Source organism: Fusarium mangiferae, assembly GCF_900044065.1.
Source record: "Fusarium mangiferae strain MRC7560 genome assembly, contig: FMAN_scaffold003, whole genome shotgun sequence".
In the NCBI taxonomy this organism is placed as follows: Eukaryota; Fungi; Ascomycota; class Sordariomycetes; order Hypocreales; family Nectriaceae; genus Fusarium; species Fusarium mangiferae.
This window is the reverse complement of record NW_024573923.1, coordinates 1,962,862-1,987,516: the sequence shown is the minus strand read 5'-3', so window position 1 is coordinate 1,987,516 and position 24,655 is coordinate 1,962,862. Positions and strand designations below refer to the sequence as shown.

The window sequence follows — 24,655 nt, the reverse complement described above, 5'->3', positions numbered from 1 at the left end:
CAACTCCACTACTTAGGTACGGAGTAGAAACCTACAGCAACCTGCCCAGGCTCGAGACCACGACGCTCGTCATCACATCCAATACGAAGCCACTCATTCTCACACCTCCATCGTCACATTTCGTGGATGTCCTCTGTCCACTCCACAATTACCATCTGAGGGCTGTTCAGTCCCTTCATATTGTATTTCGCATACTTTTATTGCATTTGTTTTTAACTTTTAACCCTTTCCAGTGGGGCTTTCACGCTCCAGAGACCTCCTCTTGGTTCATCACAACCCCCGAATTTAGCGCCTCCTCGAACCTCCCAGACGAGCTTTTGTCCGCGGTCTTGCGAAGCAATCAACCCGTGATGTATTCCAACTCGAACGCCTTCCTAGGCGGTAATAGTCAGCGTCCTGGTGGCCAGCAGCAGCAATATGGTGGAGGATCCTTTGGTAATCTGGGTGCTGGCCAGCAGCCCGGTCAACCCAGCCCCTTTGCGCCTCAACCTACAGGCTTCGGGCAAGCACCTCTGCAGCAGCAGTATACGGGCTTTCCAATGCAGGGTCAGGGACTACAGCCGCAGCAGCCCCTTCAACAACAGTTTACAGGATTTCCGGGACAGCAACAACAACAATCCCAGCCGCAGCAGCAGAGCTTCCAGACCGGTGCTCCTGCGATGCCGTCGATCCCGCCTCAGTTCCAGCAGCAACAGCAGCAGCAACCCACTAGCTTCTCCGTCTCGCCTCAGCAAGCCTCTGGGCCTTCAAACCCACCACCAGCACCGATGAAGCCCCAGGCTACCGGCTTCACCGAGATGGCCGCGTCCTTTCAGACTGGCGGTACTACGAAGCCCCGAGGCCGAAGACAGGAGAAGTCGCAGCCCAACAAAATCCCTAACATCCGTCTCTCCTTCATCACAGCCCAGGACCAGGCCAAGTTCGAAACCCTGTTCAAGTCTGCTGTGGGAGAAGCTGGCATGACCATGTCAGGAGAGAAGGCTCGGGATCTGCTCATGAGGTCAAGACTTGATGGCGACTCTCTATCGCACATCTGGTAAGAAGAGAATCTCTTCGGGGCATGTTGCTCATTGTTTTTGCCCTTGGTGCTGACAAGTCTCAGGACTCTAGCTGATACCACTCGTGCTGGCCAGCTCTACTTCCCCGAATTCGCACTCGCCATGTACCTGTGCAACTTGAAACTGACTGGCAAGCAGCTGCCACCTGTCCTGCCCGAGAACATCAAGAACGAGGTTTCGAGTATGGTGGATATAATTAGCTTCAGCATCGCTGACGAGAGTGCTCCTGGAGCCAGCTCTTCCTCTGCTCCTGATATCAGAACCAACACTGCCACTCCACCAACCATTCAGCAGCCGCAACCTCAGCCTCATGCCTCAAATGCACAGCTGCTTCAAGCGCAGATGACTGGGTTCCCGGGACAGCAGACAGGTTTCGGTCAACAACAGGGTCTGCAAAACCAGCAAACAGGGTTCCCTGGCATGGCAAGCAACCCTCAAGCCACAGGTTACAGCGGTCCTCGTCCCCCGATGCCCCCGATGCCCACGGGATTTGGCCAGTCGCTCGCTCCTGGGCCTGCAGGTGGTATGGCTGCCCCTCTGAATGCTCAACCTACAGGACGGCCTGGCCAGTGGGGTCTTGTCAATGCTCCTTCTACCGGCCTGCCCAACATTGATGCCCTTCAAGCCCAGATGATGCCTCAACAGGGCCGAGAAGCCGGAAACTTCACCACGCAGGGACTGCGAGGAAACGCCGTTATCCCCTGGGCCATTACAAAGGAAGAAAAGACCCGATACGATTCTCTTTTCAAGGCTTGGGATGGCCTGGGCAAGGGGTACATCGGTGGTGACCAGGCTATCGAGATATTTGGTCAGAGTGGACTTGAGAAGCCCGATCTTGAGCGAGTTTGGACTCTGGCTGATCACGGTAATAAGGGACGTCTGGATCTCGACGAATTCGCTGTTGCCATGCATTTAATCTACAGAAAGCTAAACGGTTATCCATTGCCTAACAACCTTCCCCCTGAGCTTGTTCCTCCTTCGACTCGAAACTTTAGCCAGTCCATCGGTACCCTCAAGTCAATGCTTCACGATGAATCTGAATTCCGCACCAAGTCAGGTGCAGCTCTGCTTCCGCAGAAGACTGGCGTTAGCTATATGAAGAACCGCTCATTCAGGGGCGCACCCGCCGGAGCCGTCGCTGGTCGGAAGGATGCCACAGTCTTCAAAAACGAAGACGAACAATTTGGATATAGATCTAGCGCTCGTCGCAGGGTCGGCAACAACTCGCCTCGTCCCGAATCTCCCGCTTCTGTCGCCTCGAATGACGACCTGACCTTGGATCAGCTCAAGAAAAAGATTAAGGAGAAGGAGGTTCTCCTTGATGCCATGGACTTCGCGGATGAGAAGAACCATGAAGAGGACGACATCCTCGACCGCCGTGACCGCCGTGAGGCGGAGGAACTCTATCGTCGCATTCGTCGAATCCAAGAGGATATCGACTCTCATCCCGATGCTGCCCTTGCAAGCGGAGACTCCGATGCTGAGCGAAGAGCTCTCAAGCGCCAACTTCAAAGTCTTACTGACAAGGTTCCTGAACTTGCTTCGCAGGTGCGCAGAACTGAGAAGGCCATTATGGATGCTCGGTTGGAACTGTTCCGTATCAAGGATGCCAAGGCTCACCCTGGCAGTGGTGCTCCTATTGTAGGAACAGGACCTGGCGGCACAGTAACTGAGTCAGACCGACTCAAGGCCAGGGCCAAGGCCATGATGCAGCAGCGAACTGCTGCGTTAACTGGTAAGAAGGTTGATGTCGGCACTGAGGATCTCGATGCGCCTAAGCGTCTTGAGGAAGAGAGCATCAAGGTAAAGAATGAAAAGGAGAGTAATGAACGTATGGTTCGTGATGTTGAGGAAAGTGTTCGCGACTTCGCGCACGGTATCGAGGACAGTCTTAAGGAGGGTGGCCGTGACAACACCAGTCAGCACGAAAAACGCCGCTGGGAAGACGCACTCGGTGTCGAGGATGAGGTTCGAGACTTTATCTTCGACCTCCAGCGTGAAAGTCGCAGCGCTCGAGTTCGTGCTCAAGACAAGCGACCCGCCCGGGCTTCAGCACGCACCGAGGAAAGTCGGCCGGAACGTGTCGCTAGTCCTAGAGTTGAGAGTCCTGTCTCGACCTCTCGTACGGCAACTCCTCCTGCTGGAGGCTCATATTCTTCATACAAGACCCCTGAGGAGCGAGCTGCTTTTATTAAACAGCAAGCTGAACAGCGGATGGCTGAGAGGCTAGCCGCTCTCGGTATCAAGGCCCCGACAAAATCCGGCGAGACAGCTGCGCAGCGCATCGAGCGAGAACGCGCTGAGCGAGCTGCGAAGTTACGACAGGCAGAGGAAGAGGATGCCCGTAGGGAAGCTGATCGCCAAGCTCGTCTAGCTGAGGAGCAAGGGATTCCACCTCCTACACCTGAGCAATCCAAGGCGGAGGCCAAGAGGCCTCCACCTCCCCCAACGCGACACCGTGGTAAGCCAGAGGCCGATCAAGAGGCTGCAAAGAGGGTTGAAGAGGATGCTGCCGCTAAGCGGGCCGAAGAAGCACGACTTGCCCATGAGCACGAGCAGCAGCAGCGCGAGACTCAGCAGATGGAGTAAGTGTGAAATCTGAAGGTCCGCGTAATGATTTACTAAACCCGTTTCTAGAGAAGACGCAAAGGAACAGGAGGACGATCTCGCCAAGGAGCGTGAGGCTTCTGAGGCTCGTCTGAAAGCCCTTGAAGAACAAGTGAGACAAGGCAAACTTCGCAAGGAGGAGGAGAAGAAGCGGAAGAAGGCAGCCATGGCTGAGGCCAAGGAGAAGGAGGCCAAACTTGCGGCAAGGCGGGCAGAGATTGAGGCTGCGCGTCAACGGGAGCTAGAACTTCAACGGCAGCTTGAGGCCATGGAAGACGACGATAGCTCGTCGTCGGATGAAGACGCAGGACCTCAGCAAATCACTCCTCAAGCTTCTACGCCGACCAGGAGTGACAGTCAGGTAGCCAGCCAAGAGCTTGACAAGAAGGCCTCTCCGCCCCCTGCTGCTGAGGCAGTTTCCTCTCCACCACCTCCTCCTCCTCCAGCGGTTGTCACATCGCCACCCAGTGAGACCGAGAGTAAGAACCCTTTCTTCAGGATGATGTCTCAGTCAACTGAGGGTACACCCGCTGCTGCTCCTCCGGCACCTTCAGCTACGAACCCTTTCCATAGGATGACCCAGAACCAGGAGGGCAAAGCTCCTTCAGGCCCTGTCTCGCGTCGCCGTGCAGACACTGACGACTGGGGTTCTGATAATGATGATAAGGACGATGACTCAGATGATGAGCGACCCGGAGGTGGTAGCGCAGCTCAGCTGGCCTCTATGCTATTTGGCACAATGGCACCTCCTCGTCCTCTCTCCGCAGCCGGCAGGGAATCAGCAACTGCTAGTCCTGTGGCCGCCAATGCTGTGACTCCTGTCGCACCTCCTCCGCCTCCTCCCATGCCGAACGCTGACTCTCCGGCTCCGATAACTTCTCCACCACCTCCTCCCCCTCCTCCTCCCATGCCCGGAAGTGACGCTCCTTCAGCACCACCGCCCCCACCACCGATGCCATCAGTCGGCGCACCTCCTCCCCCTCCTCCCCCTATGGGTGGCGCTCCTCCGCCTCCTCCGCCTCCCGGCGATGCACCTGCTCCCGCTTCCGGTGGTGGTCGTCCAGCAGGCTTCCTGAGTGAGATCCAGCTGGGCAAGGCTCTCAAGAAGACAACCACCAAAGACAGCAGTGCAGCGGCGGTGGCGGGACGAGTTTTGGATTAAAGTCATACTTTTTTTGTGCATATTTTGGAAAAGGAGGCAGACAATTGCTGATTATGGGGTGGGAACCCAGATGAGTGAGAGGTTTAGTCAGGGAAAGGGGGATGGCTATTTGTGTTGATGCGCGTAGAGCTAGCTAGTTAGTAGTAATATGAGTCCAGAAAAACGATCTCATTGTGACCCTGGCTTTTCTTTTTCTCGCCACGTCTTGTGGAAACTTTTACTTGCGACATGCTGTGCAATGAGATATGCTATGTTGAAGAACGTCGTGAACATGCTGTGAAGCCGAGGTCAAAGCACGATGCCGCTTCACGATAACGAAAAAACTAGGTCATCGGGGACAAGGCCTCGTGCTCCGGCTTGCAATTGTACATACTACGTTGGCGTCAGAAAGGTCTCAGCCAGGTCTCAAGCCCCTTTCGTCAATTCACGGTGACATTGTCTTGGAATTCGGATATAAGTCCGCACACGCACGAAGTGGGCATTGAAAAGGAAGTTTCAGTCTTTGACGACAAACCCGTGAGGTTGCAATTGGCATTACTGTCCAAGCTGACAAGGCATGCTGCGAATGTGAGTGTGAGGTGCGGGAGGTAGTGCATGTGGACAGGTCAATCTAAATGAAACATGCAAAGAGTCGGGATTAGCTAAACGAGGCCGCGAGGATGTAGGTACAGGGTCAGTTGCGGCATGTCAGAGAGCCGAGAGTGCGTAATGTGCAGGCTATTCCATTCCTTACGAATCGACATGCCTTGGAAGGCGAGATATGTATGTGAAGGCATAGACCACTCTGTAGGAATCATGAGATGCCCGCCAGGGATAGTAGAAACTACCTATTTAGTCTGTCTGCGCACCAAGCTCCCGGCATATCTCGGCCCCATCTCTGGTCGGAGGAGACTAGTCATCGAGTCTTTCAGGGGAGAATCAAGGTACGTAGGTATGTGCCGGATTCTATGCCTAACTATCCGTACATTACGGAGTATAGGCACGGAGCGTCCGATATATGCAGGGATAAATGGTTCGAATCCAGGACTCGACGGTAGGTAGTTAGGTAGTTAGTTCTGGCAGGGTCGACTTTGCGAGCGGGTCTGAGGGGAAAACCTCGGCGGCCGTTTGTGAACGAGGGAAATAAAATAGAATAAAACAAGAGACACAGAAAGAAAGAAAGAAAGAAAGAAAGAAAGAAAGAAAGAAAAGAAAAGAAAAGAAAAGCAGAGAGAACTAAGCGCCCGACCGGATGAAAGCTCAGATCAGCTTCTGCTACTTACGTACAGTACAGTACCTGCATGGTCTGGCCTCATGAGACCAACAGGCACAGACCGAACAGAGAGATAGATACCCAGGAATCCGTAGATATCTCAGCTCTGTAGAGATAGATGCCTGCTTAGCCCTTAGCCCGGGACTAGATGAGTTGTCAAAGTGTAAGGCGCTTCAAGAAACTGGTTTTTTGGAAAATTAGCATTTCCTAATGCTATGCAACGCGACGGCAGTTGGACGCTTGTTTTCTGCTACCTAGTACTCTATAATTATAGAGGTTTATCTTAAAAGTCTTTACTAGCGCTAAAATTATATTAAATAGGGCAAAAGATTAAATACCTATAAATCTTAAATTTTATATCTATTTACCTTTACCTTTTTTATATTTATTTCTACTTTTTAAAGCTATAATTTTTTAAATATATATAAAAATTCTCTTTATTTATATCTAAATTTATTTTTATAAAAGGTTATTTTATATAGCCTTTTATTTATAAATAGCTTTCTTTTTATTCTTTAAGGCACCTTTTTTTATTATTATTCTTTTTATTTATAGCTAAATAGGCTTAATAGTATTTAAATTTAATAAATTTAAATATTAAAGAAGTCTTTAAATTCCTTTAGTATTATATAAAAACTGCTATATATAGTATTTATAAGTAAAAGCTTAATCTTTTTATATAAAGGTATTTAATCTTTCTTTTTTATATTTCTTTATAAAAAAAAGTAATTTTAAAATTAAAATCTTTATATAGTATTACTATTAATTAATACTGTCTTTTTTCTTTTTTATTAGCTTACTATTAGCCTTATTTTAAGATTATATAGGCTTTTTATTAAATAAGTTATAAAGTTTTAGCCTTTTTATTTTATTTTTAAGCTTTTATTTCTTTTTTATAATTAACTTAAGCTTTTTATTTATTACCTATATTACTTTTTTAATAGCCTTTTTCTCTTTTAAAGTCTTTAAAGACTAATAATAATAAAAACCCTTTTTATTATATAAAAAATAGGCCTAAAATATAAACTTACTAAAATTTTTCTATCTTTTATAAATATAACTATAAAGAAATTACTTTTTAGGCTGCCTTTAAATATAATAGCTATTATAATAATAAAAAAGTATTATAAAAGTCTTATTTAATTAAATTATAGCTTTTTAATCTTTAAAGGTTTAATTTTTATAAATAATATACTATTTTAAGTATTCTTTTTTTATTATTATAGTTAATTTAAATTTTCTTATTAACTTTATTTTTTTATATTTTATTAATTTAAGGATTTTAATAATAGTTATAATTAAGATTTTAATACCTTAACTATTAAGCTTATTAAAGATATTAATAAATATTTTTTTTTATTAAATTAATTTATATTAACTTTAATAATAATTAGGCCTTAATTTTCTTTAATTTACTTTAAAGGCTATTTAAATTAAGCTTTATCTTTAAGTTAAATATTAATAAACTTAAAAAAATATTTATTAGGCTTAAAGTATCTTTTAATTATATAAAAATATACTTTATTAATTATATATTTAGAGATATTAATTAAAAGGTAGATTTAAAATATAGTTTTTACTTTTTTATAAAATACTTTTAATATTACTATTAAAGCCTAAATTATAATATTTATTTTTATATATAGTATCTTCTTTATAAGGTTAAAAGGAAAAAAATAGTATAGAAATTACTTATAGAAAATAGCTAATAAAATTAATAGGGATATCCTATTTAAGTTTATAAAGGTAGTTATTAATCCCTGCTTGCCAGTAAAGACTTTTAAGACGAACCTCTGTACCTACTAATCCAAACCCTCTAAATCCCTGCCTCTACCCAAGACCTTTTGCTCTCTATTCTTCTTATGTTCAATCGAATTCACTTGACTAATAAGGCATGGACAGCACATCCCGTCCCAATATGGGAACCCATTAAAGCCCTTGAGAACCATTTGCGGAGAAAAAAAGGGCCTAGGCCTTGTCAAGGACTTACTGGGATGTTTGCCCTGGAGCGAATGGCTTCGTGGAGCGTGTCTGATGTGGATATCAGTTTAATTGAGGATGGGGCACGAAACGAGACTCATCAGTTTCTTTTTAAAGAATGAATGAATCGTTTGACAGCGGTCATGATGTCACTGCGTCTAGATACCTACCTACCTAGGTAGTAGGTACATAGATGTTCGTTCAGGGGAATTTCTACCATTCAAGGGAGGAATTTAATATTTTGGTGGACGAAAAAGCGGTCAAAAGTATGGCATCAGTTAATTGATTGTCATTGAAACACCTCAGGCTCAGCTGAGGTCAGGTCAGGACAAGTCAGTTGGTGAGGTCGCATTTTGGGTTACATATCCATTCCTGCAATGGAAGAGATGTTGGAGTCGTAGTAGGGTTGGTTGGGTGTTTACCTAAAGAGGCAATGTGTAAATAATGCAAGTAAGAAGACGCGTGACAGAGGGTTGGGGAAAAGACGCGTCATACCTTGAAGCTTGGATAATTGAGTTTTGGTGGTGTCGGTGTTGGTGGGAAGCAGATCACACTCTCTGGCTTTTGTTGTACATACATACATAGTACAGCACAGCTTCCATGAGTAATCCCGTCCTGGCTGAGGTGATCATGATGACGCCTCACTTACCTAGGTATACCTACCCCGCTAACTACCTTTACCTAGCTACCTCTAGGTAAGTACAGAGTATGATACGGGATATTCAAGATTCGGTCTTGGTCTTGGCCTGTCCTGGTCTCAATCTTTGGCCTTTTCTCCTCCCTCCGTTGAGCCGAATGTGAATCTGTGCTGCGCTATCTCGACCGACGGAGTCTGCAAGTACAGTAAGAAAGCCCATTGACAGCTGAAACTATGGATGGTGGAGCAAGGATCTAACTTGCTAGCCGATGATTGACTAAACTACGTCGTTAGTCAATGGAACCCACCGTAATAAATCCTGGTTCAGAGGTTGGTTGGTTGATTGATTGATTGATTGATTGATTGATCTAAGGTTGAGGCTGTTTTCAGCGTTTGAGCCATGAGGCATAAGACACGTTATCCAATAGCCCTGAGTTTCTTCAACAGTACCTGGGTAGGTAGCCATGCATCGGATGCCTTGGGCCCAGTCTGATCTACAATTATCCATCCATCATCAAAACAGCCCAAAGCTCAAGATGCGCCCTGCAGGACGGGACCGTTGGCGTAACGGGATATGTACATACTCCGAGTATCTATTTGATCGACATACTACAAAGATCACCTATGTATCTCGGGGCTTATCAACCTTGAAGGATATCTATCAGTAATTACTCTACCTAGGTACCTTAGGTACGGTGATGGATGGAAGGGCACGTCCCTATGCCAGAAGTTCCAGAGCCCGGATAGCATTGGATACATGGCAATGATGAATTTCGCGCGTGGTTTGCTCACAGGCTCAGCATTCAGCTCTCAGCTGTAAAGAGTTTAAATGCCGGACTGCGTGAGCACTTTTCGCTTTTCTGGTCTCGTTCAATGCAAACTCTAATATGCTGCAGATCGGAGGAGGAACAGATCAGAGGGGGCACGAGGAAAATCACGATTCGTCACATGCAAGGGTGATCCTGTTAGAGAGAGTTTCTTCGTTGAGCCCCATTATCAGCGCCAATGCCATTCATAGTCAGCCACCCAAGGATATCCATCATCATCCAAGGAGTGAGAAGAGGTGCTGTAGGTACCTATGCAGATATGTATGTACGCAGTAGATTGCAAGGCTATTGAGATGCGGGGGGTCTCGTATTTCTCCTCGTCCCGTCGCTTGCATCCATCATTGTTTCGCCTCTGGTGGTGGTGGGTGCAAGCACCAAAAGCTAAAAGTCAGGTTGCCAATTGATATTCTGAGACTGCTCGATGCAACCTCTGCTGCAGACCCTTGGGATTCGCAGTATTTGATTGGTCCTCGACGATTACAATCCAAACAAAGATTGGCACTGATTCAAGACGCGCCTTGGTCGGCCAAAAGCGCACCCAAACTTTGTTATCTCATCAGCAACAACATCATCATCATCATCACCACCAACACCCCTACGTTAACTCACACACTTCAATCAATCCACACCAATTTGAATTCTTTGTCAAAAAGAACAAAGACGGTGCGCACTGACCCTGATCTCGACTCTCTTTCAGTTGGCTGCATCCTTGCTCATTCTTGGTTGGCGGCCGTTATATGCTACCTACCTTAGCAGTCTACTCGTACATTCTACTATGGGTACTACCTACCTATTCAACGGTTTGCCTGTGGCTGGACTTTTGAAGTGACTCGGCAGGGCTTGACTTGATAGTCTTGACTTTGCCAAGTGAAGCATTCCACCCAGTCATGCTTCCTCGACAAGGACAAGGCCAATCATCGTCTTAAGAACCCTGCTCGGAAGCACGGGCTTGAGAGGGGCCGTTATCCATCCATCAATCAATCATCTTGGGGGAAAACACATCCTAAAGGTACATGCATACATACATGCCGAGCTAAGGTACCTATCGTGGCAAGAGAAGGAGGGGAGAGAAGAAAAACCGCTGATAAAATTCAAACAAAGACAGAGTAAGGCATTGATGAACAAAGAGGCGTAGTCAATTCAATAGCTCTCGGCATCTCTAACGTTAGTCCTTTTCTGTTTCCAACTGTGGCTGGCTGACTGTTCTCGTTACGGTATAGCATGGCGTGGCATGGCGTCTCGTCTATCTGATGGGCTTTTCCTTTTTCCTCGACCTACCACAAGGTATAGGTACTGAGCTGCTGTAAATACATGTCGATTTCAATCAAACATGCATTTCAAGATGATGATGATGATGATGATGATGATGATGATGATGATGATGATGAAGAAGAAGAAGAAGAAGAAATACACTACAAGAAATACATCCAAATCGCCATACTGAACTGGTCTCACTATAGTCGATGTAATGTCAATTGTCTGCCTTTGTTAAGCTGTATTACTAAAAGTCCTCCCATCCCCCATGTTCATGTTCATCTGACAAGACATACAGACTTTCAGTCCAAGGTAGGATCGGCACCAGACACAATCCCAGTATCGGATCCGGAAGCATCACACAGCACCACCACCACCAACAACAACAACAACAGCACAATACAGTACGGCACAGCACATCTGGCAGAGCACGACATATTCGCTTCGCATCTAAATCTGAAAATCTTGGATGCACGACTTTTCTGATACGGCAGAAACGGAACGCAACAGGCACAGGCACTGCACGTTAGGCCGTGAACACGGAGCACGTACAGAGAAGCGAATCCGATAACAAGATCGAGATCTGCTGGGTGCCGTCTCCACTGCCTTACATATGTATGTACTGTACATACAAGTTTCGTACATAGTTGTTAGAGCTCCGGTTATCGTTTTTTATGTGGTGCCAGGCTCAAACACCAAGGCCTTGAATAGCATGATCAACAGCCTGGTTGAACAATGTGGCCGCATAGTTTTGAGGAGATATCTTTACATCGGTGTCCTCTCCCATCCGTATTCATAGCCTATTGCGCGACCTCATCTCGCCTCAAGACGAGTGAATGTCTCATCATGAATCTGACTTGTGCACTTCTGGTTGACTCGAGGCAGAGAAGAAAGGAGGGCTTCTCTTCTGTCTCTTCCGTCTGTTTTGGCAACTACCAACACCCAATATAATCCCCCGCGCTCAAGTCAGCCAGTGCAATGCAATCATGACAATCTCTTGGCTGTTAGAGAATCAGACTGGCCAATCATTTCTCGTCAATCCCCGCGCGCGTCGAGGCCGAGGATGAGGGCGCCTGGTGGTGCATCTGCTGTTGAAATGGGAATGGGAATGGGACTTTCACGGTCCTTGTTAAGGTGACGCTAGTGGAGGATGGTTACCTAAGATCCCTGCATCCTCACGCCCCTAGTTTTGCAGCAGCCCAACACCTCACCTTGACGCTCTCTCTCCCTTTGGTCGATTGGATCTTTCTTAGCTCTCTCAATCGCCCATTCCCGAAACACGCACGCCCTCGATTTACACACACCCTTGCTTTTACTTGGCTATCGCAACCTACCTTGCCTATCGAATCGAATCGTTGCGCTGCATTGCACTGCTGTGCTGTGCATCTCAACTTCTTCTCTCACTTCTCTTCCCCTCCCCTCCTGTCCTCATCCTCTTTTCTCACCTCGTGATGCTCATTACTGCGACTTCATGCGAGCGAGACAAGAGAGGTCCGAGTTCAATCAGGCCCTATTTAATCAAAGCCCACATGACATCAGTCTCGCTCTGCCCGAACTGATCGATTTCGATTAATATCCGCACATCTAATCTTGATACCAAGGCAGAGCAGAGACAGTGCTCACGCAGAGTCCCCCTCTTTAGCTCTCTCTCTCTTTCGCTCGCTCGCGCTCTTCCTGTCGTGTCGTGTCAGCCCGGGCGCTCACCATCCAATCCCTGTCGCTGTTCTCATCATCCTCCCTGCGCCTGGTCCCCACAGGGCCTCACACACGGCGGCCACAGGTACAGCCATACGCGGTACAGCGCCCACTGAGAGACGACGGCCTAGTCCCCATCTCGAGCAGGTCCCAAGACGCCTCCGCACGCCAGCTGCTGCCAACTGCTGCCAACTGCTGCGCCGGGGCCCTGTTTTTTTTTTTTCCCTTTCCTTTCTCTCTTAGGTTCCCTTCTCGCCCGCATCCACCTGCACTTGTACTGCAGGGCGCGTTGTATTACACTAATCTTGGGCACCACACCTTGCACCTCGTCTTGGCTGCATTATTCAACAATCAACCACCATCTCCTCTCTTGCTCGCACTCTCACCATCACTCTTACTTTTCTGCTCTTCCTCATTTTCTGGAGATTGTTTTCGCTATTCCCGCTCAGTCAGAATTAATTGACATCTGCCTCTCGTCCATTTTATAGAGAGCAATCGGCGACTACTCACTCAGCCTCTACTAACTAGCCTTTACCGCTTCTACATATCTGGGCCTGGCTGATTGTCGAACCTACCTATCCTGGTTCACGATTTGCTCTTTAATCACCATCTTTCCCCTCTCGACAGTCCGCCAACCGAGCCGGTCTTGACTCATTTGCGACAACATTCTAAACCGCTTTGATCTGCTGATATTTCTTCGTCAACGCGGCCTGGTCATCTTCATTCCTGCGCACCAAGGTCGCTTCTATATTCGGAGTAACTCCCATACACCGTGAACGAACGAACCCCAGATACCGGCTGCTCGTCCTATTGAACGCTCCGACCAAGTCACGACAGCCCTGTCAAAGCAGCCCCACAGCACATTACTACCTTGAACTCCACGCTCCATCCAAGTCGGTAGGACGTCCTTTTCTTTCCCTCTCCCTCGTCCGTCATGCACTCTTATCCCATTAGCCTCTGCCGGTGTCCACTCTTTAACTCCCACCTTCGCCCGTTATCTTACCATCATCTCTTCCACTTTCCGTCCCCGGCATCGACTGACTAACCTTGATTTAAAGTACAGCGTTTGGCTCAACCATTTTGCTCAGTACCGCTTATTGACCCGATATCGAGCTTCGTGACTCGATAGACATGGGCAAACACTCGCGTTTCCCCAGTTCCACTGGGCCGCTACAAATATTCCAGGACGACATGCCAGAGAATGTCACCCCAATGACCAGTCACGCTCCTATGCCCTCTGCCTCAAAGCAAGCCCGAAGGCCGTTGACCAGCTCAACCTCAAACGTCGTTTTCAACCCGCCCACCGCGCCTCACAATGCGCACTCGCCCTTCAAGCAAAGACCTTCCTCCGCCTCGCAAATCCCATTGGCCTCGGCCCACGGCAACAAATTGAGCATGGTCGCGATGGCGCCTCCATCCAGGCGAGGTCATACCACAGATTCGTTGCAAAAGAAGCCTTACCTATCGAACTTCAAGACCGTGCCTCAAAAGCAAAGTTTTGACATAGCCTGGGATTACGGAAAGGAGAACGTCCATCCTCAGCTCTTCCCGGCACCTCCTGCGATAGATTCGTCGGTCAGCAACTACTGCCAGAAGCCGAACGGCAAGCGCGCTCTCATGGAGGCTGCTCCCATCAAGGAATTCAGGCCTGCCAAGAAGACAAAGGCTGAGTCAGTGCCAGCGACAGAGCCTGAGGCAGAGACAGAGGCGACAACCGTTATTCCTCCCCACGACAGCTTCCCTCCGATTCTCGATGATGGCAACAAACCTGCCCTCAGCTACGCCGACCTGATTGCCATGGCCATCTTCCGATCCCCCAACCGACGACTGACACTTGCTCAGATTTACAAATGGATCAGCGACAACTACTCCTTTTATAGCCCTACTGATGCTGGCTGGCAAAACAGCATTCGGCACAACCTCAGTCTCCAGAAGGCTTTTGTGAAGATCGAGAGACCTAAGGATGACCCTGGTAAAGGCCACTACTGGGTGATCAAGCCCGGTCACGAAGCACAGTACTTGAACAAGAAGCCGACTCGCAAGTCCGCCTCCACATCCGAGAACCTTCACGTCATATCGACTCGGCTCGAGCCTTCCAGGCCGGCTTCAGCACCGACTCAGGAACCTACGCTACCGCCCCCTGTTCCAACCTGCCAGCTGGCTCTGCCACCTCTTCCTGCCTCCCAGGCCACCATGTCAATGCCAGTCGATCTCTCGTCCGACGCTACTATTCCTGTCTCTGACAATCTGGGTCCCGAGGATGCTGCTGACAAGGTCGACCAAGATCTGTCTCTGGACTCATATCTCTACTCGCCTCTGCCTGCCGCCATACACTCATCACCGCCTGTCTCTCGGCATGTGGATCATCGAAGTAACACACCGCCTCCCGTCTCCCGAAATATTGCTTCATCTGTCTCACGGTCTCACAAGCGCAAGTTTGTATTGACGGACGACAGCGGTTACTACTCTTCTATCGGGTTGTCATCTGCTACCAGACCTAGCCAGCAGTTGATGCTGACATCTGAGGCTGACCGCCCTCGAAACAAGTCGAGGGGCCGTGCTGAGGAGGAGATCGCCCGTATTCGGAAATCATCTCCTTTCAGCCCGACCAAGACACGATTCTATTCCGCCATTCCACCTGTCTCTTCGTCTCCTCTCCGACCAGCGTACGACAAGCAGATGCTGCCGCCGATTACTCCTATGGTCAAACTTAACCCTCCTGCTCGACCACCTCCATCGGCATCTCCAAACACCAACCTTCGACTTCACCGCGACGCGGTCCGGAACATGCTCCAGTCACCCGATAGGAAAGGCGACGCTGAGAACATTCCGTATAGCCCAGCTTTCTACCTAGGCAACGACTTCTGTCCGTCCAACTTCGGTGTGAGTATCCTTAGTGATGGAGAGTTCTCTATGAATGAGGACTTGACTGGTATGGGTTGCCTTGAGGACGGTACTTTCCCTGTCATGAGCTCAGTTGAGGCTGGGTCTCCTATGAAGCGTCCCGCGAAGCGTACCCGTCTAGATCGAACTGTTTCCGCATCAGTTCTTGGTGATATTACCAACTCCGCTGCCAGAAAGCCCATCGCCTCTGCTCCACTCCTACGGCCACCTGAGCAGTCTATGCAGTTTGATACCCCGAGCAAGGCATTTGAAGGCCTGAGCTCCCCAAGCAAGATGTTCCAAGAATCTCCTTTGCGAAATCAGTCCACAAAGTTTGCCGACTTCTTGAACGTTTCCTTGGATCCCAATGACTGGACTTCAGGGGCTATGATGGACCAACTGGACTTTGCCCGCCCCGACGCTGGCGGCATTACAGATATGCCTGAGCTCGACATTTTTAAGGGTTTTGACAAGATTGGATCCACATCACAGAACAACAGCAGAAATCCCCCACGGAGCAATAAGCCCGGGTTACCGCGAAGCTATACGACTCAATTTTGAAACCAAGACGACACTGAAAACGAACGTGGCAAGATGACGAAATAAGCATAAACGTGTATGACATTCATGATTTGACGAAAGAATATAAAAACATAACAATTCCTTCGAGAACTGACCTATCTACAAAGCCCGATTGTGGCCTGCATATATTGGGTCGTGTCCGGTATGGACTAGAACAGAGAGACTCGGCATCAGTCGAGTGCTCGGATAGCTTCACGGCTAGCAGTTGATGACGATAATGACTTTGGGGCGCGTTCTACTCGCTCACAAGGCTTGGGATGCTGAATAGCAATTTGGTGGGATTTGTTTTTCTTGGTTGCGTGCGTTTCCCTTTACCTGTTTATGCTATGCTATTCTCTGTCAGGAGTTTGGATGGTTCTCTGGGAGGAATGATGAATAGTATTGCGCCCATGTTACAAGTTCTCGGTTTTGGGGGGGTAGCTTGCTTTGGTTTTCGGGAATGGAAAGAATAAGGAAGGGCAGGGAAATGAAAGGAACGGTCTGGACATCCGACCACGTATGGTAGCTATTATTTACGTGTTGGCCTCAATCACAGTGCTTATTAACATTTACTACGCTGATGCAAAATCAAGATTGTATGCCTCGCTGTGGCTTACTACCGGGTGAATCAGATCTGTCTCTCCAGGCATCTCGACCAGCCATTATCCCGTGTTTCGTTCAGGTAATGCACGAGTGGCTAAGACACCCGATCTAGGCTTCTTCTCGGCGGAGGCACTTCTCTCGTGTGTCACTGGCAGGCATACGAGTCGTCCGTGATGTTGTTGGGAAGGGGTATCAATTATGAATGACCTACGTATACTGGCTATTAGTCATGACTCCTTAAACGCCTTTGATCTATTCATCCCACATGAATGAATCTTCTATACCGTTCACCAAGCCTGGTCAGCTTCTGACTTCCCTAACCTATCCAGACAGTCCGCCAGTGACCGTGTCCCAGAATCAATTGTTGCTACAAAGGTACCGCCAGGTCCAGGCAATATAAGCGCCGCAAGCCGGCAACGATCTTAGGGTCGGTGTGAGACTCTTCCGAGCTCGCCATTTTAGTATATACGCATCCGTGTTGCCCAACCTGCCGCCTCTTTTTGGTCAATGTTGATCTTGTAGGGGAAAGGGTTAGTACCCTGGGTTGTGATGGGCGGTATGTGATCTTTGTGTGTATTAACGAATGCGACAATCTTCATCGCTGTTGCTGAGAGGGTCTGCTCCATTGCTCGTCGAACTTTAGCACGTTCTAAACCACGTATTAGCAATTCCGTTGCAACTCTTTACAGCGAAGGGGGGGGGGTCCATACCACTCTCTGTTCTTGGCTCGGCGACAGTCACTTTGATGGTCCAACACTCCCAACAAACCTCTTCGTCGCCACGGGATAGCCAGGCTTTGCGACGGCGTTTCTCGAAAAACTGAACAACGAGCTGACCACGCCCACCGTTGCCGCTCCCGGTGCTGGCGCTATTAGCACCACCTGATGAGCGCTGGACATCGATCTGACGCTCAAGAGCCGCGACGCGTTGATCTATCATAGTCTCCAGCTCGTCGTCGTCAACATAGGGAAGCGTCGTGTCAAGGACTTCGCGGGTTTGTGGGACGATGGAAGGGAAGAATCGGTTGAAGAATATGGTATGCAGTATCCCTGTGAGAAGGCATGTTAGTGAGGCGCATTCGTGATGATTTTGAGAACATCGTCACTTCTTTGTCGTCACAAGTATAGATAGCGGGGTGGGTGTTCAGGGTAGGATGACGATCAAGAGGACAAGCAAGCAGAGCCAAACTTGCCTTTGACTACCTCACGAACCGAGCGCGGGTCAGCGAATACGTCGAGGATAAACTCTGGTGGTTCTTGTTGGTCCATATTATCGGTGCTGTTGTAGAGTCGATTGTGGGCTACGATCATGGTTGAGGGTACGGGAGTTGAAGAAGAGGCTGAGATAGATATGGAGATAGGATAGGTAAGTTAGGTAGTACCTAAGTAGGTACGGGGTATGTACTAAGATAATGACTCTCCAAATGAAACAACGTCACTGGGGAACCATAAAAAGGGAGGGGCATGGGATCGGTTTAGGTGGTTCCCACTAGACTAACCCCGTGCTTCAGCTCGCCTCAGCACAGCCACACACTCCCTAACATGGTCTGGCAAGTCTGGCAAGTCTGGTCAATCATCTTTCCAGGTCACCAGCCACATTTCATCTCACAAACTCCACCTCCACCTCGGCCACGTCTACCGACTCCGACCACGGGGTAGAGGTATATCAAAGCCTCCATCCATATTCGGGGCCGAGGCTCGAGCTCGTGTTGGCACTGGCACTGACATCCAGCCCTGAACCTTTTTTTATTTCTTATTTAAAACAAAACTCTCCTAACTCCAACCTTACCCCAACGAGAAGCTCCCAGACCGAATCCGAACATTCAACGGCTTCTTAACGCCCACATGCCCACGCAGTGGTACCTTTTGCCTCGGTGAATCGATCGGTATACTTTACGTACAGTTACAACTTATGAACAATTGATCACCGTTTCCCCCATCGCGTATCTTCCATTATCTTCAAATCATGTTCACATCTGCTCGGCGCTGGCTGCGGAACAATCGTACACCCATTGCTGTCGGCGTGGGCGTCATCGGTGCCGGTTACGTCGCGACGCAATATGTCATTGGAAAGCTTAATGATGCCCGCGAGCGCATGAGCAGCGACCGCATCGCCAAGGAGAAGTAACCATCAGCCATCTGATAGCAGTGACACGCAAACACATACTGACAACCCACAACACAGTCTGCGACGTCGCTTCGAACAGAATCAGGAGGACTGCACATTCACCGTACTGGCTCTCCTGCCCTCCGCCACGACTGCCATTCTCGAAGCCATGAACACGGAGCAGATCACATTTGAGATCCAGCAGATGAAAGCCACCAAGGCTATAAAGAACGGTGGCCCCGAATCTGCAGCCCCGCCCAGTATCGCAGATACTACATTGACAGAGGACGATGGGAAGAGCATGGCTGGCCAAAGCGAGAGCGGTGCACAGTCCAGCCAGGCCCCTACATCTTCACCATTCAACGCCGGTGGCGAAGCGAACAAGGAAGCACCGAAGCCTCGCAAGACGAAGCGACAACTATGGGATGACGTGACCATTAGCGGCGAGTAACAGTCTTGCTCTTCTTCTCTGCACAGAACTAACACACACTGCAGCGGTGACGCGGTCTTTTACTTTGATATATACCCTTGCGCTCCTTACAATGCTAACTCGCGTTCAACTCAACCTCCTTGGCCGAAGAAGTTATCTATCGAGCGTGGTGGCCCTCGCAACAGGTGGCCAACAAGGCACCATCAGTCTTGAGAACAACGACGACGACAACACAGAACAGACGTATGGCAGTGACTTCGACATAAACCGCAAGTACCTGACCTTCAGTTGGTGGCTACTGAACAAAGGATGGGTGGGCTTGATGCACCGAGTAGAGAGCGCCGTGCGCACCGTCTTTGGCAGCCTGAGCCCTAGGGATCTCCTGAGCTTTGAGAGGTTCTCCGAGTTGACGACCGAGGTGAGGAAGCTTGTTGAAGGTTCGACTAAGGAGGAGCGTCAGAAGTCAGACTGGCTCAACTTTCTCCTCCCACCCCGGGGCATGGAGGACGAAGTGATTCGAGAGTCGGGCATCCTCGACGAGACATCCAATCAGGGTGGCGATCAGTCAACACCCGCGTCACAGGCAATCCTGAGACGGCTGCTTGACGAGACAGCCGACCTTATCGAATCACCCAGTTTCACGCACGTCCTCACTCTTCTCCTCGATGCGGGCTTCTCCTATCTCATTGATAATAAGCTCGCCACGGCCGCGTTTGAACTCCCGGCCTCAGATGGTATCGTCACTCCCGAACTCAAGGACCAGCAGCGGTCAAAGGTAATTCTACTGCCAAAGATCCTGTCGGTGTTAACACGTCAGGCACATGTCATTGGCGACGGAATGCCCAACGAATACCTCCAGAAGATGGAGACTGTCCGTGATCTGGAGGCTTTTGCTGCCGTCGTGTATTCAAGTAATTGGGAGCAGGAAATTCGCACAGATGATGACCTGATGGCTAGTGCTGTTGATCTTGGCGCTTCGCAGACAGCTGGTGGCACCAAGGCATCGCAACCACAGACTCAATCTCAGACACAGACACAGACACAAGTCCAATATGCACAAGGCGAATCAAGCCTGGTTGTGGTAGACCCTCAGGGGGGCTTCGAGAGCGCATGGGGACGAGCAGTGGAGGACAAGCCGTGAAGAGTATGTGTTCTGGTTGTGTTTGTTGTGTTGCCACATAAGTTTGGGAGTCATGGCGGGATTGTTACATGGAAATCAGGGATGGAGATAAAGGAGCAGCATAATATTGGGAAGCATCTGCCCTATTGAAGACGCAAACAAATGTCACATGTTAGTTATCTAGAGGCGAGTATACGGTGTTGATATAGTTGAGTCGAGTCCGAGGGATTTGGTTCAACAACCCCCCTCGTGTAAAATTGATGCCGGAAATGGCATTGGGTGTAGTCTTCTCTCGTCTTCTCTACTTCCGCATGCCTCCTGAGCCGGACATGAGGGACATTTCCGGGCTCCTGGTACGGAGTTGCGCTGTCATGCCGAAACCGTCGTTCTAGTCGGAGCCGGGTAACACGAGTGCAGTGTGCTTGTGGTCGGGTTATTCTCCTGGTGACGGCGAGACCATTAGATACACCTCCTTCATACCTGCAGCCCTTAGGCCATGCCCGGGAGCGCATTATGTGGACTGACTGGAGGGACGTGAGCTTGTTTCCCCATCTCAAAGACCTCATGGTCGTAGGTGGTATGTTCAAAGGTAATGCTTTGAAAAGTGCTGATTACTCTTGCTCCTCCCGCTCACATCAAGCCCCTGATGAACTGATCAAGGCCCAGCTCGAAGAGCTCGTTCTTGACACCATCGCCATTTTTGTGTTCCACAGGCGCCAGAGGGTTTTTGACCACTGCAAAGAAAGTTAGCTCGGATGTCACACTCTTCCTGGCTCATAAACCGCACCATATTCCACCCATAGGTTTATGTAAATTTGGTGTAGCACATTGCGCATGCTCAGGGTCGCTGTATCGGTGAGGATAACAAATCTCAAGTTGGCGGGTGTTTCGTAAAAGTGTAGCTTATACTGGGAGGTACGGTAGCTGATAAATGCATCGTCATCGCCGCCGAGCTTACGGACCATATTTCGAAGGGAGAAGACGGTGCCGAATAGGAGCTTTGCATCATCAGAGGATGTGGTCGGAGCAGCGGTTTCGGAGCCCGCTGATGGCGGAAGCCAGGACTTGGAGTAGACGCATTCGGCTGAAAGAGAGAATAAGGCTGTCAATCGGGATGTCTAGAGGGGGAAAGGCGAGGGAGTTTGCTCACTGTGTCGGTCGAAGATGTGGAATGAATAGACAACCATGATGGAGATTCAAGGGTGTGTTCAGGTCGACGTGTAAGTTCAGTGGGCAGTGACGGGTTTGGGTAGGTATTGCTTGAACAAGTTGGCAGACAGGTATAGCTCGTGTTGATTCAGACTCGGACTCGCGGCAGTGATAGATCTCGTTGGTCAAGGATGGGAGCCTAGAGACAGATGTCGAGGCTGATGGATTGCGATGTGTTGCGATGAATTGTTTTGGTGTAGAGGAAGCTGGAAGGCAAGCCTAGGTACCTTAGGTATGATGGAATCTCCCGCCATCTAGCCTTAGCTAACTGTGGCGCCTGTGCCCATTGAAGTTTAGTGAAGAGTTTAGGCGGGGTAGGGCCTAAAGCTTTTGACCAGCCGTAGACCAGTCGGCTCCAGGCTGACTGACTACAAGTGTTCAGCCCTCTAAGGGACTACCCTGTAAGCAGCTCACTCAGCCAAGGCTCACTCACTTACTGACGGGACTTGAAAAGACCTTTGGTTGGTAAGTTAGCTCTACCACCAAATGATATCACATGGCACTAATAATCACTCTCTAAACCCAATTTCTGTCTGTCGCGCTTCTCTTCTTCCTCTTTGAACCATTTTCAATTGGAGAACACACGTACATTCCATTAGTACCCAAGGTGTCTTAAGGTAAGATACCTTGCCTTAGGTTGTCAGAAGAAACAATTACTGTTATAGGTAGTACTTACCTACGCAGGTAGGTACTTAGTATATCGGTTTACCGTGGGGTGCGGGGCAACATCACTAACTAATTATCTTAGTCTACCTATTGAGTTCGGTTTGAGCAACTCCAACCCGCCCGACCTCATATCTTTGTCTAGGCACAGCGAGCGCATCGCATCGCATATCAATCATCCTTGACAATGGACGCAGCAACTCATCCAGAGATGAGACCCTCGTTCACTTTCCCTTCGCCTCAAGTCAGAGTCGACCAACATGACGATGCCTCTGGCGATAAACCTCCCCCACCACTCGTCCATCACCTGTAAGTCAGACTCAGAGCTACTCATTTTTTGAATGCGCCCAATGGGTCAGTTGACACTCGCATCAACAAAGGACGGAACCAACAGAAGTTCTTCATTTCTCGAGTCCTCTCCGGCATCACAAGAGAACCCCCAGCGCCCATCGAGAAGTCAAGGTGCGAAACTAACACCAGCACCAAGCAAGGCCTTACTGGGCTGACCAGTTCCACAGGAAACCCTCGATGCGCAGACACAGTTTGGGGATGAGGATGCCGATGGCTGCTCTCACCATCGAGTAAACCAGTATACAATCCTGGAAGAAATCGGCCGAGGTTCTTATGGCGCTGTCCATCTTGCAAAGGACCAATTCGGAAATGAATATGTGAGTATTGTGCCCCCAATCCAGCCGCCAGCCCAATTCGTCTCCGACTTACACAGCCTCAGGCCGTAAAAGAATTTTCCAAGGCTCGACTCAGGAAACGCCTCCAATCCACGATCCTCAGGCAGGGTCCTCGAGGCCCAAGGCGTATGGGCCCTGGCGGTCGGGATCCCTTCAATTCAGTGCCCCGGGTCAAAGACTCCAATGATGCACTGCACCTCATTCGAGAGGAAATTGCCATTATGAAGAAACTAAACCACCCCAATCTAGTACAGCTCTATGAGGTTCTTGACGACCCCGAGGAAGATTCCATCTATATGGTCCTAGAGATGTGCCGAAAGGGTGTCGTTATGAAGGTCGGCCTTGACGAACACGCCAATCCCTACCCTGAGGAAAACTGCCGCTATTGGTTCCGAGACCTTATATTGGCCATTGAGTATCGTGAGTGCAGCCACCTCGAACCCCAATTCTTCTGAGGTGCTAACGATATGTCGCGCAGTTCATGCTCAGGGTGTCATCCACAGAGACATCAAGCCAGATAACCTCCTCTTATCTGACGATGACGTGCTCAAGGTCGTTGATTTTGGAGTTTCCGAGATGTTTGAAAAACCTGAAAATATGAGAACAGCGAAATCTGCAGGATCACCCGCCTTTCTTCCCCCTGAACTTTGTGGGAAGCATGGCGACGTGTCTGGCACCGCTGCTGATATATGGTCCATGGGAGTTTCGCTCTACTGCCTCAAGTATGGGCGCATTCCATTCAACCGTGACGGAGTCTTGGACATGTACGACGCTATCAGGACCGATGAACCTTCTATCCCCGAGGACGAGAACCCGGACTTTGCCGACCTCATGAAGAAGCTACTCAATAAAGACCCGGAGCAGCGCATAACCATGGATAAACTTCGAGTAAGATGTTCAGGCCTTGCGAGCGCCCCAAATAACAGAGCTAATACCTAAGCAGGAACACCCCTGGGTCACCAAGCAGGGTACAGACACTCTCCTCTCCGCTGAAGAGAACTGTGCCAACATGGTGGAACCTCCAAATGAGCTTGAGGTTAATCGAGCCTTTACTCGCAAGATGAATCACCTCCTTTGCGTCATGAAAGCCATCCATCGCTTCAAGTCCATTCTGGCCAAGCATCGCGCCAGATCTAACTGCAGCTCGCGTAAAGACGCCGAAGGTACTTTTGATGCGTCCCAAGAAAGGGCAAAGGCAGAGGTGATCGAGGCGTTGCTCTACCAGCGGCGTAAGTTTCTGAATCAAAAGAGTGATGAAAGCAGCCAAATCCCGCCAATCCACGAAACCATGGGAAACAACACCCCATTCCTGGGAATCGGCACAGGAACAATGGACGAGTTCGCTTCCAATGAGGCTACTCCAGATATGGTGTCCGATTCGCCAACGGCCGTTGACTTCAACGTGTACGACCGAGCGTATGAAAGTGCTATAGAGAACATCACGTCTGGCCAGAATGATTCTTCGAGAAGACCAACAGTATATTTGACCAAGTTCGTCAACGAGACACGAAAACTGAAGGCGGTCCCTGGGCTCACTGGGAATGAAGACCCCTCCGAGAATTCTGATGGCCTACAGAAATCAGGGCCAGCAGCCAAGCTTTCGCACCTCACATCCAAGCTTGGCCTCTCAGGGAAGCAATGAGAACAAAGTTGGGCCTTGGTTTGGGGAATAAAGCTACACCTTGGGGTAAGGCTACGCGTTTGGAAAGTACGCTGTACCATTATAGCGCTGCGGGTGAACACAACATGGCTGGTAGTGGCGGATCAAAGGCGGTGGACTATTTTAGAAGCTCAGTGATAACGATACCACAAGAGATACTATGTGAAAAAGCGTGCTCACCGTGTAGCGTGAGCGTTGGATGCAACGAGGGTAATATTCCGAAGCAAAGCAAATACCCTCAGTTGCAGCTGTCAGTAGTATG

General features: G+C 49.2%; 7 protein-coding genes across 7 annotated transcripts; 5 read left to right on the top strand and 2 right to left on the bottom strand.

The window, feature by feature from the left end:
• Window positions 1-350: 350 nt before the first annotated feature.
• Window positions 351-4,827, top strand: FMAN_04476 (uncharacterized protein; the record flags this gene model as incomplete). The annotated part of the gene is made up of 3 exons (XM_041828811.1): window positions 351-1,036; window positions 1,103-3,643; window positions 3,696-4,827. The coding sequence occupies 3 exons, from the start codon at window positions 351-353 to the stop codon at window positions 4,825-4,827; spliced, it is 4,359 nt and encodes a 1,452-aa protein (XP_041679637.1).
• A 795-nt stretch (window positions 4,828-5,622) lies between these two features.
• On the top strand, window positions 5,623-5,864 carry FMAN_04477 (uncharacterized protein; the record flags this gene model as incomplete). Its single annotated transcript, XM_041828810.1, has 2 exons — window positions 5,623-5,750; window positions 5,807-5,864. 2 exons carry the CDS (start codon window positions 5,623-5,625, stop codon window positions 5,862-5,864), a joined length of 186 nt encoding a protein of 61 aa, XP_041679636.1.
• Window positions 5,865-13,603: 7,739 nt separating this feature from the next.
• FMAN_04478 (uncharacterized protein) lies at window positions 13,604-15,916 on the top strand (the record flags this gene model as incomplete). The annotated part of the gene is made up of 1 exon (XM_041828809.1): window positions 13,604-15,916. The coding sequence occupies one exon, from the start codon at window positions 13,604-13,606 to the stop codon at window positions 15,914-15,916; it is 2,313 nt and encodes a 770-aa protein (XP_041679635.1).
• Window positions 15,917-16,977: 1,061 nt separating this feature from the next.
• FMAN_04479 (uncharacterized protein) lies at window positions 16,978-17,787 on the bottom strand (the record flags this gene model as incomplete). Its single annotated transcript, XM_041828807.1, has 3 exons — window positions 16,978-17,168; window positions 17,230-17,568; window positions 17,712-17,787. The coding sequence occupies 3 exons, from the start codon at window positions 17,785-17,787 to the stop codon at window positions 16,978-16,980; spliced, it is 606 nt and encodes a 201-aa protein (XP_041679634.1).
• A 697-nt stretch (window positions 17,788-18,484) lies between these two features.
• FMAN_04480 (uncharacterized protein) lies at window positions 18,485-20,196 on the top strand (the record flags this gene model as incomplete). The annotated part of the gene is made up of 3 exons (XM_041828806.1): window positions 18,485-18,642; window positions 18,704-19,068; window positions 19,121-20,196. 3 exons carry the CDS (start codon window positions 18,485-18,487, stop codon window positions 20,194-20,196), a joined length of 1,599 nt encoding a protein of 532 aa, XP_041679633.1.
• A 609-nt stretch (window positions 20,197-20,805) lies between these two features.
• On the bottom strand, window positions 20,806-21,362 carry FMAN_04481 (uncharacterized protein; the record flags this gene model as incomplete). Its single annotated transcript, XM_041828805.1, has 3 exons — window positions 20,806-20,909; window positions 20,963-21,259; window positions 21,326-21,362. The coding sequence occupies 3 exons, from the start codon at window positions 21,360-21,362 to the stop codon at window positions 20,806-20,808; spliced, it is 438 nt and encodes a 145-aa protein (XP_041679632.1).
• An 872-nt stretch (window positions 21,363-22,234) lies between these two features.
• On the top strand, window positions 22,235-24,375 carry FMAN_04482 (uncharacterized protein; the record flags this gene model as incomplete). Its single annotated transcript, XM_041828804.1, has 6 exons — window positions 22,235-22,356; window positions 22,428-22,509; window positions 22,566-22,715; window positions 22,778-23,153; window positions 23,212-23,621; window positions 23,677-24,375. The coding sequence occupies 6 exons, from the start codon at window positions 22,235-22,237 to the stop codon at window positions 24,373-24,375; spliced, it is 1,839 nt and encodes a 612-aa protein (XP_041679631.1).
• Window positions 24,376-24,655: the final 280 nt, after the last annotated feature.